General features: G+C 38.5%; 1 protein-coding gene across 1 annotated transcript; it reads left to right on the top strand.

Annotated features, from left to right (window-relative positions):
• The first annotated feature begins 5,560 nt into the window (after positions 1 to 5,560).
• On the top strand, positions 5,561 to 15,156 carry ube2b (ubiquitin-conjugating enzyme E2B (RAD6 homolog)). The gene is made up of 6 exons (XM_044370311.1): positions 5,561 to 5,753; positions 9,902 to 9,982; positions 10,827 to 10,852; positions 12,730 to 12,819; positions 13,388 to 13,476; positions 14,317 to 15,156. The coding sequence occupies exons 1-6, from the start codon at positions 5,710 to 5,712 to the stop codon at positions 14,443 to 14,445; spliced, it is 459 nt and encodes a 152-aa protein (XP_044226246.1). The 5' UTR covers positions 5,561 to 5,709; the 3' UTR covers positions 14,446 to 15,156.
• Positions 15,157 to 15,584: the final 428 nt, after the last annotated feature.

Consider the following 15,584-nt stretch of genomic DNA (forward strand, 5'->3'; position numbering starts at 1 on the left):
TAATGTTTGGCAGGTAATATTTACATGTTCAGCATCTTAATTTAGTGTGTTAGCATGCTAAGATTTGTTAATCAGTACTAAAAACAAGTACAGCTGAGGCTGATGGAAACGCCATTGGTGCAATTAGCTGTTTGGTCATAAACAAAATACCCACAAGATAATGGACAAACAAACCTGCCGCAAGATAAAAGTAAATGGATCAGCAGAGTTATTACAATTCATCCTGCAGAGAATATGAATATCTGAACTAAATTTTATGGCAACTCATCCTATAGTTGTTTGTGAGACATTTCACTCCAAACCACACATGAACCCGATGACGACACTGGAGGAAAAGTGTGAGGATTGCCAAAGGCTTAAAGATACTTCATCTGGGAACCATTAACGTTAGCAAAAAATTTTGTGTCAATCCATCTGGTAGATGTTGAATATCTCAACACTGGATATGAACATGTGAAAACTGTGATCTCCTGATGGTGCTAGATTAAAAGTCAGGAGATCACCAAAGTCATTAGGATTCATCCTCTGGGTACCATGAATATCTGTAGCAAATTTAATGGCTATCCATCCATATTTGTTGAGATATTTCAGTGTGGATCAAAGTAGTGGACTGACTGACTGACTGAAAGCCAAAGAATAGCATAAACCAATAATTAAGGAGACAGCTGAATATAAAGCACTTGATAATGTCACAGATCATATAGTCTGTTGTAAACATGTTCACCCTTGTGGCATCTTATGTGAAGATTCTGTATATTAAAATTGTCAAGATCCAAAAAAGCCATCATGTTAATTAGTTTAAACTTCGTCACTGCCACTGAAATTACCGCTGCCCTTCACAGATTCTAAAATCTGACCGAGACGCTCTGATGGGCCACTGGCTTGACCGGCTGCCCAACACTTATCCAGTCCGCCGTGTAATTTAATTACCACTATCGCCCATGCAGATGTAACAAGACATTGCAGCTCTAATGAGACAATTAACTTGTACCATCTTAAAGCTTCACTCCTCATTAGGGCTGATGGCCGCTGTACAGGTTGATGGCTCCATCCCAGTCCCACCCTAACACTCAGACTGGAGCTGCCGCCAGCAGGTTTCTGTGGAGACTAATGGATCATTAGAGCGAGACTGATGAGTGAGGTAAAAACCCTGAGTGACCTCTACGTTCACAGAACATGAGCAAGAGAGAGGGAGGGAAACATAATTCAAGGCACGCTGAGGTTCAACCAGTTCTTGAATTCCAGTAGAAACACTGATAGTTTTAAGACTACACCTGTTCAGATGTAGGGAAGACATAATGAAACATTTGACTGCATAAATAAAAGGTAGACCTACCATTTAAATTAAAAAAAACATTCATTTAAAATGTTAAGGTACTGAAGGTGTGATTGAAGAGGAACCTCCATCATAACAGAGCTGGAAAATCTGTGATAACTTTGCCCAAAAGATTCAGAGAGGGTTTCAGATGTTATATATCATCAGGTAGAAATTATAGCAGCCTCTGTCTGTGGCTGTTTTTAGGCTACAAAAAGATAAGTTACACTTAACTTCAAGTTTGAAGTATTACAGGGATATTTAAAATAACCCTCAAAGTATTACTTAAACCTCACTGCAAGTGTAGTTATTCATGCGCAAAATAATTAATGATTTTGAACATCATGAACATTTTCCAGTCTGGTAAACAGAATAAAGAGGAAGCATCTATAATAAGCCAGTTGTTAAATTGTTTAACAGTTCATAAACTATTATAACCCTGTTTTTAAAATATACAGTATTTGTCGGTATATTATAAGAGGGATAGATCAAGAGAAACATTCTCTCTCAGCACCATTTCTGTGCCCTTTCTATTAAAAGCACCTGAGCTCAACAGTGAGACTCTCTTCCTGCCTATTTTGGCTGAATCCAGGCCTTTGTCCAGCCGCTGGCAGGCAGACAGACAGAAAGACAGACAGACAGACGAGCAGACAGACAGAGGGTCAGCCTTTTCTCTATAAAGCAGTCAGACAGAGAATTATTAAAACAAACTATATTGAAAAAGAACCCAAATAAGTTGAATCTGTCACTTTCTCAGTTTTCATCAGTCTTAAGTACCCTGTTCACCATTTACCAGCAGATAAAATCAGGTTTATACAAGTGATGAAAGCTTATAAAGAAAACCAGTTTCCTCTTCCAAGACTCCAGATAGCAACGTGTGATGATGTAAATGTGTTTTGCATCACATAAAGAACATGCTTTTCATTCCTGGCTCTTGGGGGAGCCAGAAAAGATTTTGTGACCAGGCCCTTTTGTGTGTGTGTGTGTGTGACCTACATTCTCACAATAGTGAATTGCTAACAGGGCTGCGGGTCTATTGATAGCTGCAATCTGGACTCGCCCCAGGGAAATGGTCAAGAGAATGATTAAGCTAGATTAAATAGACAGTTATATTTGCTGGAGCTTTGAGTGGGTTTTCACTGAAGCTCTGCAGGGGGACTGATGGTACTCATGTGATCTTTCTGCCAAAAGTCTAGTAAAAGCTGGATTTTTTCCCCCCCCCAAGAAGAGGAGACAATGAACAATGACAATAAAGTTACACAAAAGCCTGCAGTCACTTTACCAGATACTTTACATGCATATACAATAAATGTGACTACTGCCAGTGATCACATTACAACAACACTGTGACCTATAAAATTACACTCAACATGTTATTACGGATTTATGAAGGGGAATTTAATCTACCAGGCAAGTCAATTAAAACACCCAGGCATCACTGTACGTAAGAGAGGAGGGATGCCGAGGGGGAATGAAATATGTAAAAATAGAAAAGATAAAAATAATTACATGATGATGTGTGGGAAACAGAACACACAATAAAAACTCAAATAATTATGATGTAACAACGCCAAAAACAAGAAGCAACCAATTAAAACACATGGCAAAAACTTTACAACAGCGTTGGCAGACAAATACTTTACTTTGTTTCTCCCTAACTGCAGGCATAATCACACTATCAGAGTGTTGTGTTTACATGGGGCCTGTTTTATTTGCAGTATCGCCCTAATCATTGTATTATCTCATGTTATTCATAATTTTCATGGACCACTGCTGTGCAAACACACACAGATCTGTGATCAAACATCAGCATGGAGAGAAAGGCACAGAGATATTTGACACTGCAAGACAAGTATTCTGTTTTATGTTTTGCATAATGTGATGTACTTCTATATATAGTTCAGAGGAGCAGCCTAGTGTTGTTGACATGTAATTTCTGTGCAATGATTTCCATGGCTTTTCTCTAAATGTGCTCCTAGTCAAATCTTCATAAAGGTGAAATAAAAAAAAAAACACTTATTTATTCATCATCATTCTATGATGTGCAACACATATTTGCCATATTTCCCACTTCTCCTCAAACGTTCCCATCGACTTCAACAGCATTGAATGATTTTCTTTTATTTCCCACAATGCCTTTTTATAAATCTCCTGAGCACTTGTTGTATTTAGCTGTAGATTATGTGTATGGATGGAGAGCGCAGTGTAGCAACAGTAACAGGGACGTGAGAGATTTTCGAGCAGAAAATCCTCAAAACAAAACTGGTTCATATTCACTTCTGTCTTTTCTATGATTGCTGACTGTCAGAGCAAAATGAGAGGAACAGAACGACAGTGAAAAGAGGTTTGTCTGAATATCTTACAGCAAGTTATAGAAAGCTACAGAAAGATGCTCTGGCTCCTTGATTCTAAGAGGCTCATCCTGAAACATCTAAATTTTTAGGTCTCTGAAACATTTTCTGCTACCAAACTTACATTCAGACAATATATCCAGGTAAATATGTCAAGTACCAAAATGGGTCCAAAGTTTAAGTATCTGATAATTATTAGGGATTACGCAGGTTGAGTTAGTATTTGTTGTTTCCTAAGCTTTAAAACATTTTTCCTGATATCGGATTATCTGAAATGACAGCAGGTTGACACCATTTTTATTCTCTTGCCTTTGATTCTAGTTCCTCTGCGTGTTCTTCTTTACTTTTTACTATCTTTTGGTGAGTCACTCTTGATTTGTTCCCACTGAAAAATTGCTGTATTTTTCCATTGATACAAAGGTTGCCGCATGACATCGACCAGTGAAGTCACAGTGCTTGATTTAAAAGTCAGTCCATATTTTCACTGACTTGATGTTAATCACTTCACAGACAGGACCATGCAGGCTACAGATGGATTATGTAGATTCAAGGTAAGCCACTTACTGCCGAGTAGATTATTAGACTAGTGCACATTAATTTTTATTTTCACCTGTCCTCCCTCCAGAAGTCAGAGATGGGGTGATTGTATTATAGTAGGTGGATAACAGGTTGCATCCTCTCCTCTACTCACATCAGGAGATGGATGACATGAATGATGCTTTCATCAGGGCAAGATAGCCGCAAACGTTTGGTCAGGTGAATAAAGCATGGTGTACTGGAGGAGAGTTGTGCAATGATCACTATTTATGTGTGATAAAAGCATTATATAGTAAACCAATGAGGGCCACAGACCTATGAGAATATCGCACACTAGTAAATAAACAGTAGAGATGAAAAATTTGCTGATAATAAGGTTCTTATAAACTCAATATTGAGCAATTTGCCACTATGAGAATTACAAATATTGATGATACCATAGGAATGGGTGGTTACCACAAGGGTCTTATGGGCACAGGACTAAGGGCCAAAATGGTCAGGTGGCCCCTAAGCCAAAGCCCCTGTTTTAGGCCTCTGTGATTGTTATCAACATTTTCTTTGAAAAGTCAAAGAACTCAGGTATACATGGGGATTTCTTGTCTCAGCTGATATCGTTTTTTATAATATTTTTGTTTATACATGTTTGATAGCCATATAGTAAAATATAACCTGCATCACATATCTCCTTTGATGGTTTCTTATCTTATTTTACATATAATATGTGGACCTGCCAGACTCTGACCTCTACCTGGGCCTTTCTTCATCTCCTGCATAAACAAAATACTCAAATGCAGTTTTCAACCAACAGCAGAGACTCATAATGTCTCATAATCTGTCCATGAAGCATAGAAGATGCAAAAATGTACCATTAAGCATCATATTATACAGACACTAACACTATTATAGAGGAATGTTGCAATGATACTTGCTGCAAAAGCCTTTAGAAGTAGGCTATCACAGAAACTGGGATACACTGAAGCCATGTAGAGGATATATATTTTTGAATTTTACACAACAGGTTTTCAGAAATATAGAGCTGTGCAGTATTTTGCACATTCCTGCACAAAACTGCACATCAAACTTATTCTTATAACACTTTTCATATCTTCGATTGTTAATTTGTCACTTAGGTTTCTTGTATTTTGCAGTACTTGCCAATTTCCTTGTATGACAAAACCTAGTTCGCAATAAACCTGTTTCTGATTCTGATAAAACAGTGTTTTATTCAAATATTGGGCAAGGTTACAACAGAAATATAGTTGATTTTCATCTGATAAGCGTTTTGATTAACATGTTTTACATCGACATCCTATCTGTGGCATATAAAAGGGGCTGTACCTCTGCTGGCCAGCACTGTAAGCAACCGACGTCACCATAAATAGCGAGCTAGCCAGTTGTTTTGAGAGAAGAAGAAAAGGGGCTTACAGGCGGAAGAAACACCGGATTTGGTTTCAGATCGTATTCGGTTTATGGTCCTGGTTTAGTTTAAAAAAAACATTTTGAATAATGTCGACCCCGGCGAGGAGACGGCTTATGAGAGATTTTAAAAGGTACGGCTACGTTTTGGCAGTCATCTCTCTGTGTTTGTGTGTGCAGCTAACTGTTAGCAGCGTTAGCCGATGAAGCTTGTCGGTAGCTTAGCTTTAGCTTTAGCTTTAGCTTCTCGTGAAAAGAAACTGAATATAAAGACAGACTGGAGCTACTGCGGAAAACATTCGTTATTTTACACGTTTTGTCTCTGCAGCTGATGTCTGTAGGATTGACAATACACAGTTAGATATCTTAAATGCTATATAGACGATATCTGAATAAGGCAGTTTTGTTGTGTGCAGTGTTTTGTACCCAGGGAATATCATTAGGTTAGTCTTTCTGTTTTTTTCTTTGCCCAGTTTGTATGTTCCTGTTGTTTCGTTTAACTTTAGCTAGCTGAGGTTACCTGAGGTGCGGATCAAAAGACTTCTGGACAATTTATTGAACCCCTTGTCATCCCCCTGATTAGAAACTAAATGAGATAGGATTTATCTTAACTACTCCGTTCAGTCTGCAAGCTGTAGGTTTAAATCCTGCTGCTAAAAAGGCACTAAATTTAACCAGCCAGCTAACATTATGGTTTTTATACTTCCCTGGTAGCAACGTGGCTTGCAGGTGTTGCACAACTCCATGTGTGAGGGGTCAGGGGGTGATCCACCTTTAAAATTTAGGATGGCTAGATTTGTGCATGCCACTTCTTCTTAGTGCTTCTCTTTTTAAATCAGTATATTTAATCACTCTCAATGTTCTTCTCGTATATGGTTATCATTAAGTTCCTGCTGTGAGGAGCATGTTTAGGTTTTCCTGGGACAATCACACCTTGTACTACCTGCTATTCTCAATCTGTTGCCATGCTCCATATGGCATCCTACCGTATATGTGTTTGTGTGTTATTCACACACACACACACACACACACACACACACAAAACAGTCAGTGGAAAAAAAGATGCTAAGCTACTCTGCTGAGAACAGCCGTTGAAGCAGGGCGGATAAGGTGTCAGTGTAACTCTACTCTGCTGTGCCAGTCCCCAGGTGGTAAACTGTAACACACTGAGGCAAGGAAAAAAACAATGGCACATTCCTGGATCAGCCTGACGTGTCCACGCCAAGGCTTGCTGATTGAACTCAGTCTAGCGTGATATTGCCTAACCTCTCTTGTTTGATCTCTAAGTCAAATTATTTGCACAATGTGTGTCATGAAACTGAGGTGTGTAATTATTCTAACAGCAACACTGTCGTGTGTTGTTTTGGCTCAGTACTTTACATGTGAAATGACACTTAGGGGTTTAAAGAGCAGCACTAATAAGATTTTTTTTTTTGTAGTTCTGTTAAATGAACTATATTGCTTTTTTGTATAGCATTTCCTCAGATTATACTTAATAAAGCATCACTTTCTGTCTTTCAAAATAACTTTTGAAGGCGATGAAGTTGTACAACCCACAAGTATCACCTCACTCTTCAATACTTCCGGTTTCTTTTTTGACCGTTTTTGCTCTGAACAGTATTTTAGTGAGGATTCAGCTTTATTATAGCTTACAGCAGCTATTTAGCTAGACTGATTTAGGTTGATAATTAGATACTTTGACATTTAGCCAATCTTAGATTTGTTTTTTGCACATTTTATGACTTGCTGGTATTGAGTGTTTGTGTGTCTCTCGTCAGTCTGTGAGCTTGGACGTTTGATTTCACTAAATGAGAGAATTTCTTGCAGACTTAAGTGAAATGAAAGTAAGCTACGTCAGTTACTGAACTGACTGCGTGATGTGGAGGGTTTCCTTGACCACACTGTTTTTAAGTATTTTATTGATAACAGAAGTTATACAGGTCTGCAACTAACAGTTAATTTGATGATCTATTATTAAGCCAATTATATTCTAGATGAATTGATTAGTTGTTTTGCCTGCAACATGTCAGAAAATAGTGAAAAAATGTCTATTTCGGTCCGAGACGATGTCCTCAAATGTATTGTTTTGTCCAATCAAAACCCAAAGATATTCACTTTATAAAGATGTAAAACAGAGAAAAGGTGTTGCCAATTAATTTTCTGCCAATAGACTTATTGATTAATCAACCAATTGTTTAATCTCTAAATTATTATATGAAAAAAAAAAAAAACCCATTAGACTTAACCAGCAGTTCCCTTAATCTGCTGCCCGCAAACTGGTCAGTAATCCCCAGTTTAGGAGTAAAATAAAGTAACTATGAGTCTGTCTAGAGGAGAAGTTCAGTGGAGCATCCCTCTACCAGCAGAGAGCTCAGGCAGATTACGGTAAATGAGGTTAATTGCAGCGGGTCTGTCTGCAGCTAGGGACTTAGACATGGATCCACACACAGACGTACAAATCAGCCTACCTTGTTTTATAGCTGTAAGCTCTTATTAAACCAGCTTTTATACTAGGCGTGGGATTGTAGGCCTAAATAGTCTGTCTGTGGTGATCCTGAACTTGGCCTACATGCATCGGCGATTTGATGTAAGACCTTTTTACTGTGTACTCAATAAAGCACCCGGAGTTTGAGGAAGGGATCTGCCAGTCTACTCTGAGGTGTGAGGCTCATTTCAACACACTGTTTTTATTTGTCACGTGGGCCCGATTCACTGGAAACCTGCTCTATATGCTACACTGATCAGGAATTGAACAAACCCGAGGCTGTTGTCTGAAACTTATTTTTGATTTGTTTTGATTTGTTGACATCCTTTGTTGCTAGGCAGTTGTTGCTGTGGCATCTTTGTACTGTACTTTCCAGAGATCACTTGTCAAACAGCTTCAGGCAGGTTTTCTTTGTGGAGCTGCAAGTAATGATTTAAGCTATTCATTAATCCATTAATGATACCTTCCAAGAATGATTAATCCATCTATGATTATTTTTGGGTTGTCTGATGAATCACTCGGGCTGTAAAATGTCCAAAAATAAAGAGAAATGCTCAACAAAAGTTCCAAGTGACGTCTTCATACGTCACTGTTCAGATGTTATATTCTTTTAAAATAAAAAACCTTTTAACCGTGATTTGTAATCTGCAACAATTAGTTGATCAACAGAAAATGAATCACCAACTATTAGTCTAGTTAGTCAACTATTAATCAAAACTAATCTATTCATTTTTGATTGAGTCACTTTTTAAGAAAAAATGCCAAACTTCTCTTGCTCCAGCTTATTAAATATGAATGTTTTCTGGTGTATGATAGTGAACTGAATATCTTTTTGGTTGTGGACTGTTGGGCGGAACAAAACAAGACATTTTAGGTTTCATCACAGGCTTTTCGGAGACAGTTAATCAACCTGTTTCTCTGTTTTTTTGCCATTTTATAGATCGAACAATCAATTGGTTAACAACAGCATTGCTGCTGCAGATATAAAACGCATCACTTCCTCTGCACCAGGTAGTTTATCCTAGTTTAAAAAAACAAACAAACCCAGAACCTTTCATGAACACCAGGCGTCAGTTGTGTCATCAGTGTGTCACATAGATCAGCAAGGGAGAGCAACAAAACAAACATTTTATTGATAGAAATAAACATGAGGGTACCTCTCCGTTCTTTCAGGGTTTGTTTATGTGTCTGTGCGTCATCCGGGTAGCTTGACGACAGCGTTTTGTCAGAAGTTATTTCAGGTGAAGTTCGACTGTAGCTCAGTGGCTCTCGGGGTCAAGTCCACCAGGGCTTTGTTGCTCACAGAGGACACGGTCACAGTACAGTAGCGTTTGAGACGAGCGTTAATGGTATAGCTTATGTAAACTGACATGTGACGGCAGGACGGGGCAGTGTGCGGTTGATCCTGCGAGCCCTGCTGTCTACTGAAGTCATGTTGATACAGCAGTTCGTGTTATGACTGATAATTATCCTGCAGTCAAGGTGTTAATTAAAACCCTCACGCTCTCTCCCATCCTTGCCTCTTCTTTCTGCCTTTTCTCTCCCCTGTGTCTCTTCTTTCTTTTTTCCCTCGCCATCATTTTTTTCTTTCTGTCCTTGTTTGTCTCTTTTTGACTCCCCATCTTTCCTTTTTGTTTTCTGTCTTTGTCTTTTTTTTTTCTATCCTTCTCTCTGCCTTGTTTACCGCTGTCTTCGTGTTCCTCACTTTTTTTTCTTTTTCCTCTCTTTCTTGTTCGTCCTTCCGTCGTCCCCTGCCCCCTCTTCTCCCTCGTGTCCCTTTCTCTCCGTCTTATCTAGACTTCAAGAAGACCCTCCTACCGGTGTGAGCGGCGCACCGTCAGAGAACAACATCATGCTTTGGAACGCTGTTATTTTTGGGTGAGTCATGCTCTAAATCCAACTCCACCCTGCTGTCTTTACTGTACCACTGCGATTGTGATGCACAGATTCCCTCAGCGCACCCCTTTTCATTCTCGGTCTCCTGCTTTTTTTTTTAAAAGAAGGAAAAAAAAAAAAAAAAATTTCTGATTACAGCTCTGATTGCAGCACAGAGCAGCCTGGAAAAAATCAGTAGAGAATCAGCAGGTGTTTGATGGCAGGACAGGCGGAGAGACGTTGTTGTGGCTGGAGGTGATGGGTCAGGGAAGGGGGGAGAAGTACAGATATCGAAATGGTGACTTTCCTCAGATTTGTGATATCTCTCAAGTAAAAGGTGCAATTGAAAGGAGAATGACTCATGAAAAAAGCAAGAAGGAACATGATTTTTTTTGTTTTTTTTGAATAGAGAAGTACTTGTATTGTTTTGACTACCAAAAAAATAACAATAAATGAGCACCAAGAACACAAACTGGGTAGCCAAAAGTAATCGAAATCAACAAAGGAGCAACAAGGTGTAACAAAACAAACCCAGAGTAAAACACATGGGTTTAAAGTATAAATAGACTTGCTAATAGTACCTCACTTAATTCAAAGTCAAAAGGAGAAGCTGCCAGAAATGTACAACACGAAGCCAACTGTTTTAATTGGCTCCTTTTTTACACAGAGAGTGTGAAGAGCTGAGTAAATAAAGACTTTGGTGTCTCCGTAGAGCGAGTCCTTGAAGGATACACGGTAACGATGTTTTCTACCGAGCCGAGGCCTTGTTGGTAGCAGTGTGGATGTTTTTGAAAGTTGGGAAAATAATTTCATTTCTCTGGTTTTCTGTCTCTCTGTCTTTCTGCAGGCCTGTGGGAACACCATTCGAAGACGGTAAGTTCTCCATATTGATTTATCTCGTCCATAACGTGCGGTCTCGGTGGGAGCACATTTATCCAAGCTCCTCTGGATTTGATTTAACTTTCTCTTGCACTGTTATTATTGTAGAGTTTCATTATCCAATACATCTATTACAGCCGTCTGAACAGTGTGTCATATATTTTTAAAAAATATGGAGGGCAAAAGTGTGAAAGTGGGTTACAAACACAAGTAATCAATCTCACTAAGCACAAAATTACACACTCAAAAACATCCCCAAACCTTTAAATGGATGTTTTTAACAAATTGCTACACAGATAAATTATTACAAACAGGTTTCCCAGGGGTTTTTAAAAAGTTTGAAAGAACTACATTTAAGGCTTCTAATAATTGCAGTTTTTTTCCCTCCCATGTAATAACAAGTTGACTCGCATTAAATTAACTTACTGTCCAGTTTGAGTATGTGGGCAGTGATACATTTCCAGAGGTTTTGGCTCTTTTACTCAAACACATTTCATCTACAATGACAGTGAGTTTAAAGAGCTGTGAAACATCAGTTAGAGCGCCTTCAGCTTCAGTAAGCGACACGGAACATGTGCAAGTGGGGAATCGTCACGAGACGGCTTTAAATCCAATCCTACGAATTTGATTGGATCGCTCAAAAGTTGGGCGGTGATATACGCAGAGATGTAGAGGACTGTCGGCCTAACCGCACGCTGTTACATCAGGATGCGGAGGATGAAGGAGAAATTAATAATTAGGCGGCAACCACAGTTACAAAGTTTATTCCAACTGACATCCGAACACACACACACCTCCTCCTATGACATCACTTTGCTAGCGGTCAGGTGTGGTTTAATACAAGGGTTAGCTGCTCGCCCCGTGTCACATTTGATTGGATGAGTGTATGTACACGCTCCGTCATCAAAATATTTTAACGTTTTACAGGGAAAAATGCACAGCCTCCATAATTAACATACAGTACATACAGTGATAAAGGCAATATGGTTGAATAATAGTATTGAATAATCAACAATTCCCACAATTTTTCACCCAATCTGGATTTAAAACACTCAAATTAAAGCTGCAAGTCAGCTCTTTTGACCTCCATAATCACTGATTTACTGCATTTAATTATTGAATGAGCTAAAACAACAAAGTGTTTCACACCTCTGCAGTATTTTCAAGATGTCTGACACAAATTTAAATAAGGTAAAGACAGATTTCTTTATATTTTGGTTATATTTGGCAAAGTGTTGTCGTAGATGAAGGCAGACAGACAGGGCCATCTGTCTCGTTTTGTTTTAATTTTCTAGAAAAACATGATATGCGCTTATAATTTATCAAGTCATAGCGTGTGCAATCTGTACATCTCACAATTATGTCTTAATTGCTTCTTTAAATAACTGACATGAAGCCCAGTAATTAAGTAGCTGAACATTGATTAGATGGGGGTTTAAGGTTCAGTTGGCAACAAACTTGCACTTCAGGGACATTCACACAATGGTGCACTTTTTCTGCTTTGTAATTATGACATAGGTCAGGCATGAGAAGTGCTGACTCAGGGCTTATTGTTTTCTCTTGTTAGTCATCTCCCTCCTTCGTTCTCCTTTTTAGCCTGCAGAGTCGACATCTCTGCCACGGTGAAGGATTAGCTTCTCCCTTTACTCGAGCCGGCGGTATTTTTAGTAACGTAATTGTTTCTCTCGCTTTCTCTGACCTCCTCAAGCCTTCACATCTGTATTCTCCTCACAAAATGACTCGTGTGCGCACACCCCCCCCCATTGCTCTCTCTCTCTCTCTCTGTCTGTCTGTCTGTCGTTCTCCTCCTTTCTGCCTGCCCCTCCTCACCCCCCCTTTCTTTCTCTCCCTCTGGGTCTATATATATGCAGGAACGTTTAAGCTTCTGATAGAGTTTTCAGAGGAGTACCCAAACAAGCCTCCCACAGTTCGGTTTGTCTCCAGAATGTTTCATCCAAATGGTAAGAAGAACAACACACACACACACACACACACACACACACACACACACACACACACACACACACACACACAAGCACGCTTTCAAATCATGAATGGAAAATAGAAAAAAAAGTGTCTGTCCCTCTTTTTTTCTTAAAACCTTTAAATATTCATAACTGACTTCTATGTTTTACAGTTCAGTTATTGGTGTATAAACTGAATATGCCAAATTTACAGTTTAAAGTTCCTTCTCTCCTTCCCGTTCATCTCCTTCCCCGCCTCGTAATGAAGTTTATTTATAGAAGGCTGAGGCTAGTTGTAAAACAAGTGTTGCATTTGGCTACGATTGCAGATTCGACTCTTTAGGTTTGCATGTTTTTAATTTTGACTAATGAATGATTTGAATTATGCTGCTAGTTTTAAATAAACTGGACTCACCTGCAGCGTTTGTTTTAAAGAGCATCTGTTCCAGATATTTTATACACTCAATCTTAACTAAATGTCTTGATATTTAATCTCAGTGACATTATGTTGTGACGCTGATCTCTGTGGTCTGAAGCTTTAACGTGTTTTCTCTCTGTTTACCAGTTTATGCAGATGGCAGTATATGTTTAGACATCCTTCAGAATCGCTGGAGCCCCACATACGATGTCTCGTCCATACTCACCTCCATCCAGGTCGGTTGTTTTAACTGCCTGCGTCTATACGCAAAGCAGCATGTATGAATGCATCGGCCTGATTTGAAATACAAGGAATATTATAACTAATGCGCATGTGAACACAATATAATGATAGAGAATGATTCCAGAAATTATATATTTTAGTATCTACATGTATTAGTCTCATTCATTAAATGTTACTGGTCGTTTTATTCCACTTATTCTGGGATTTAGACAACGATCGTGTAGTTTTAAGTTGTCTTTAAGAAGAAACGGTTTATATTTGTATTGGAGATTTTATTCATGATTTATAACTGCAGTTTCATTCAGATATTGTCATGTACTTTACATATCTGCCTATCTTGACCAGGATACTCTTGAAAAAAAAAGATAAATGTTTAATCTCAGTGAGGTTTTCCTGCATTAAAAAATTATGATGGAGATAAATTAAAACTCTTTTCCAATAATCCACTGTAGATGATTAAAAACCTTCACTATTTCTTCTACCGTCCAGATTTGTACAATAAAATGAAGCGTAGGTCTTGAGAATGATGAACAAGAGATTGGTCTGCATTTGGATGTATATATTTAATTTTTACTGCACTCCAAGCATCTCATATGAACATCCTGTCTTATTTCAATTATTAAATTATGTTTATACCTTTTTTCTGTTCTTTTTAATAAACCCAAGAAAGAGAAAAGACATCAGATATCATAAAAAACGAGAAATAATATTCCTGATGCACAGATCTGTGTGTATCTGATTGCATACAGGTACATTTATTATCACTTCACCTCATCCAGAGAATCTGTCCTGGTTATTTCATCACTTTTTTTTTTTTTTTCCTCTCTCCACAGTCGTTGCTGGACGAGCCAAATCCCAACAGCCCAGCCAACAGTCAGGCCGCACAGCTCTATCAGGAAAACAAGAGGGAGTACGAGAAGAGGGTGACGGCCATCGTGGAGCAGAGCTGGGTGGACGTCTGAGCTCCTCTCGCTCTCTCTACTCCCTCCTCTCCATCAACCTCTCTTCATCATCCCAGAGTACTCCATTCTCTCATTTTTACCTCATCGAGAAGAAAAAAAAAAAAAAACAGCAACTATATCAGAAGAACTCAAGTGCCACCCTGAAAAAAAAAAAAAAAAAAGATCCAGAGAACAACCAAATCAGAATGGACATTAACTTGCTTGCCAATACATTTTGAGGAAAATGAGGGAGGGGAAATCAATCTTATATTTGTGTTTCTTGTCCTTAATTTTACTTTTTTTTTATTGCATGATGTGAAATAAGTTATTGCTAACAGAATTTGTAATATATCTTTGTTGTTTGGTTGGATTGATGCTGTTAGTGTTTGAGTTTTACAGATTCTTCTTCTCTTTTTGTAAATTTTTCTTTCTTTTTTTTTTTTTTTTTTTTTTTTTTTTTTTGTCTGCTGGTGTGCACACAACTTGGCTGTTTGGAAAAAGAGCAGGTTGATGACCAAATCAGAGAAATGTTTTGAAAAAGCAAAGGAGGATTAACAACCTAGAAAACACCTTTTTTTTTTTTTTTTCGAGCGGGTATCTTTTGTCGTTCAAATCGGCCACATACGCTGCTGATGATAAAGAACAATTCCTGGTCTGTCCCACCATATCTGTTATTTTAAGAGACACTGTAATTTTAGGCTCGCAGACGTCACAGGCTGCAACAGCGCCAAGTCTCCCTTGCACTGATGAATCATGGCTCCCTGGCAAGCTGGTTCTGAGCTTTTTTTATTTTTTATTTTAATCATTTCTGCTCCAAGGTAGAAGATGATGATGATGATGATGATGATGATGATGATGATGATGATGATGATGATGATGATGATGATGATGATGATGATAGAGAGGACAGGATAAGCTTGGACTGTGAATCCCAAAGTGGGGTGCAGGGAATCCCCCCCTGGCTGAACTGAGGAAATACTGTATTCATTTCAATCATTTTAATTTTTCTGTACATCAGCCTTAAAGACAACTGCAATCAGCATGAAGTTGTTAAATACACCTAGAAGTTGGGTGTACTTCTGCATCATGATCCCATCTAGTATTACTGAGCTGCCTGGTTTAGTTTTACAAAACATTACGCTGTTTATATCCTGCTTATT

The sequence above is a fragment of the Thunnus albacares genome, chromosome 13 (genome assembly GCF_914725855.1).
Source record: "Thunnus albacares chromosome 13, fThuAlb1.1, whole genome shotgun sequence".
NCBI classification, from domain to species: Eukaryota; Metazoa; Chordata; class Actinopteri; order Scombriformes; family Scombridae; genus Thunnus; species Thunnus albacares.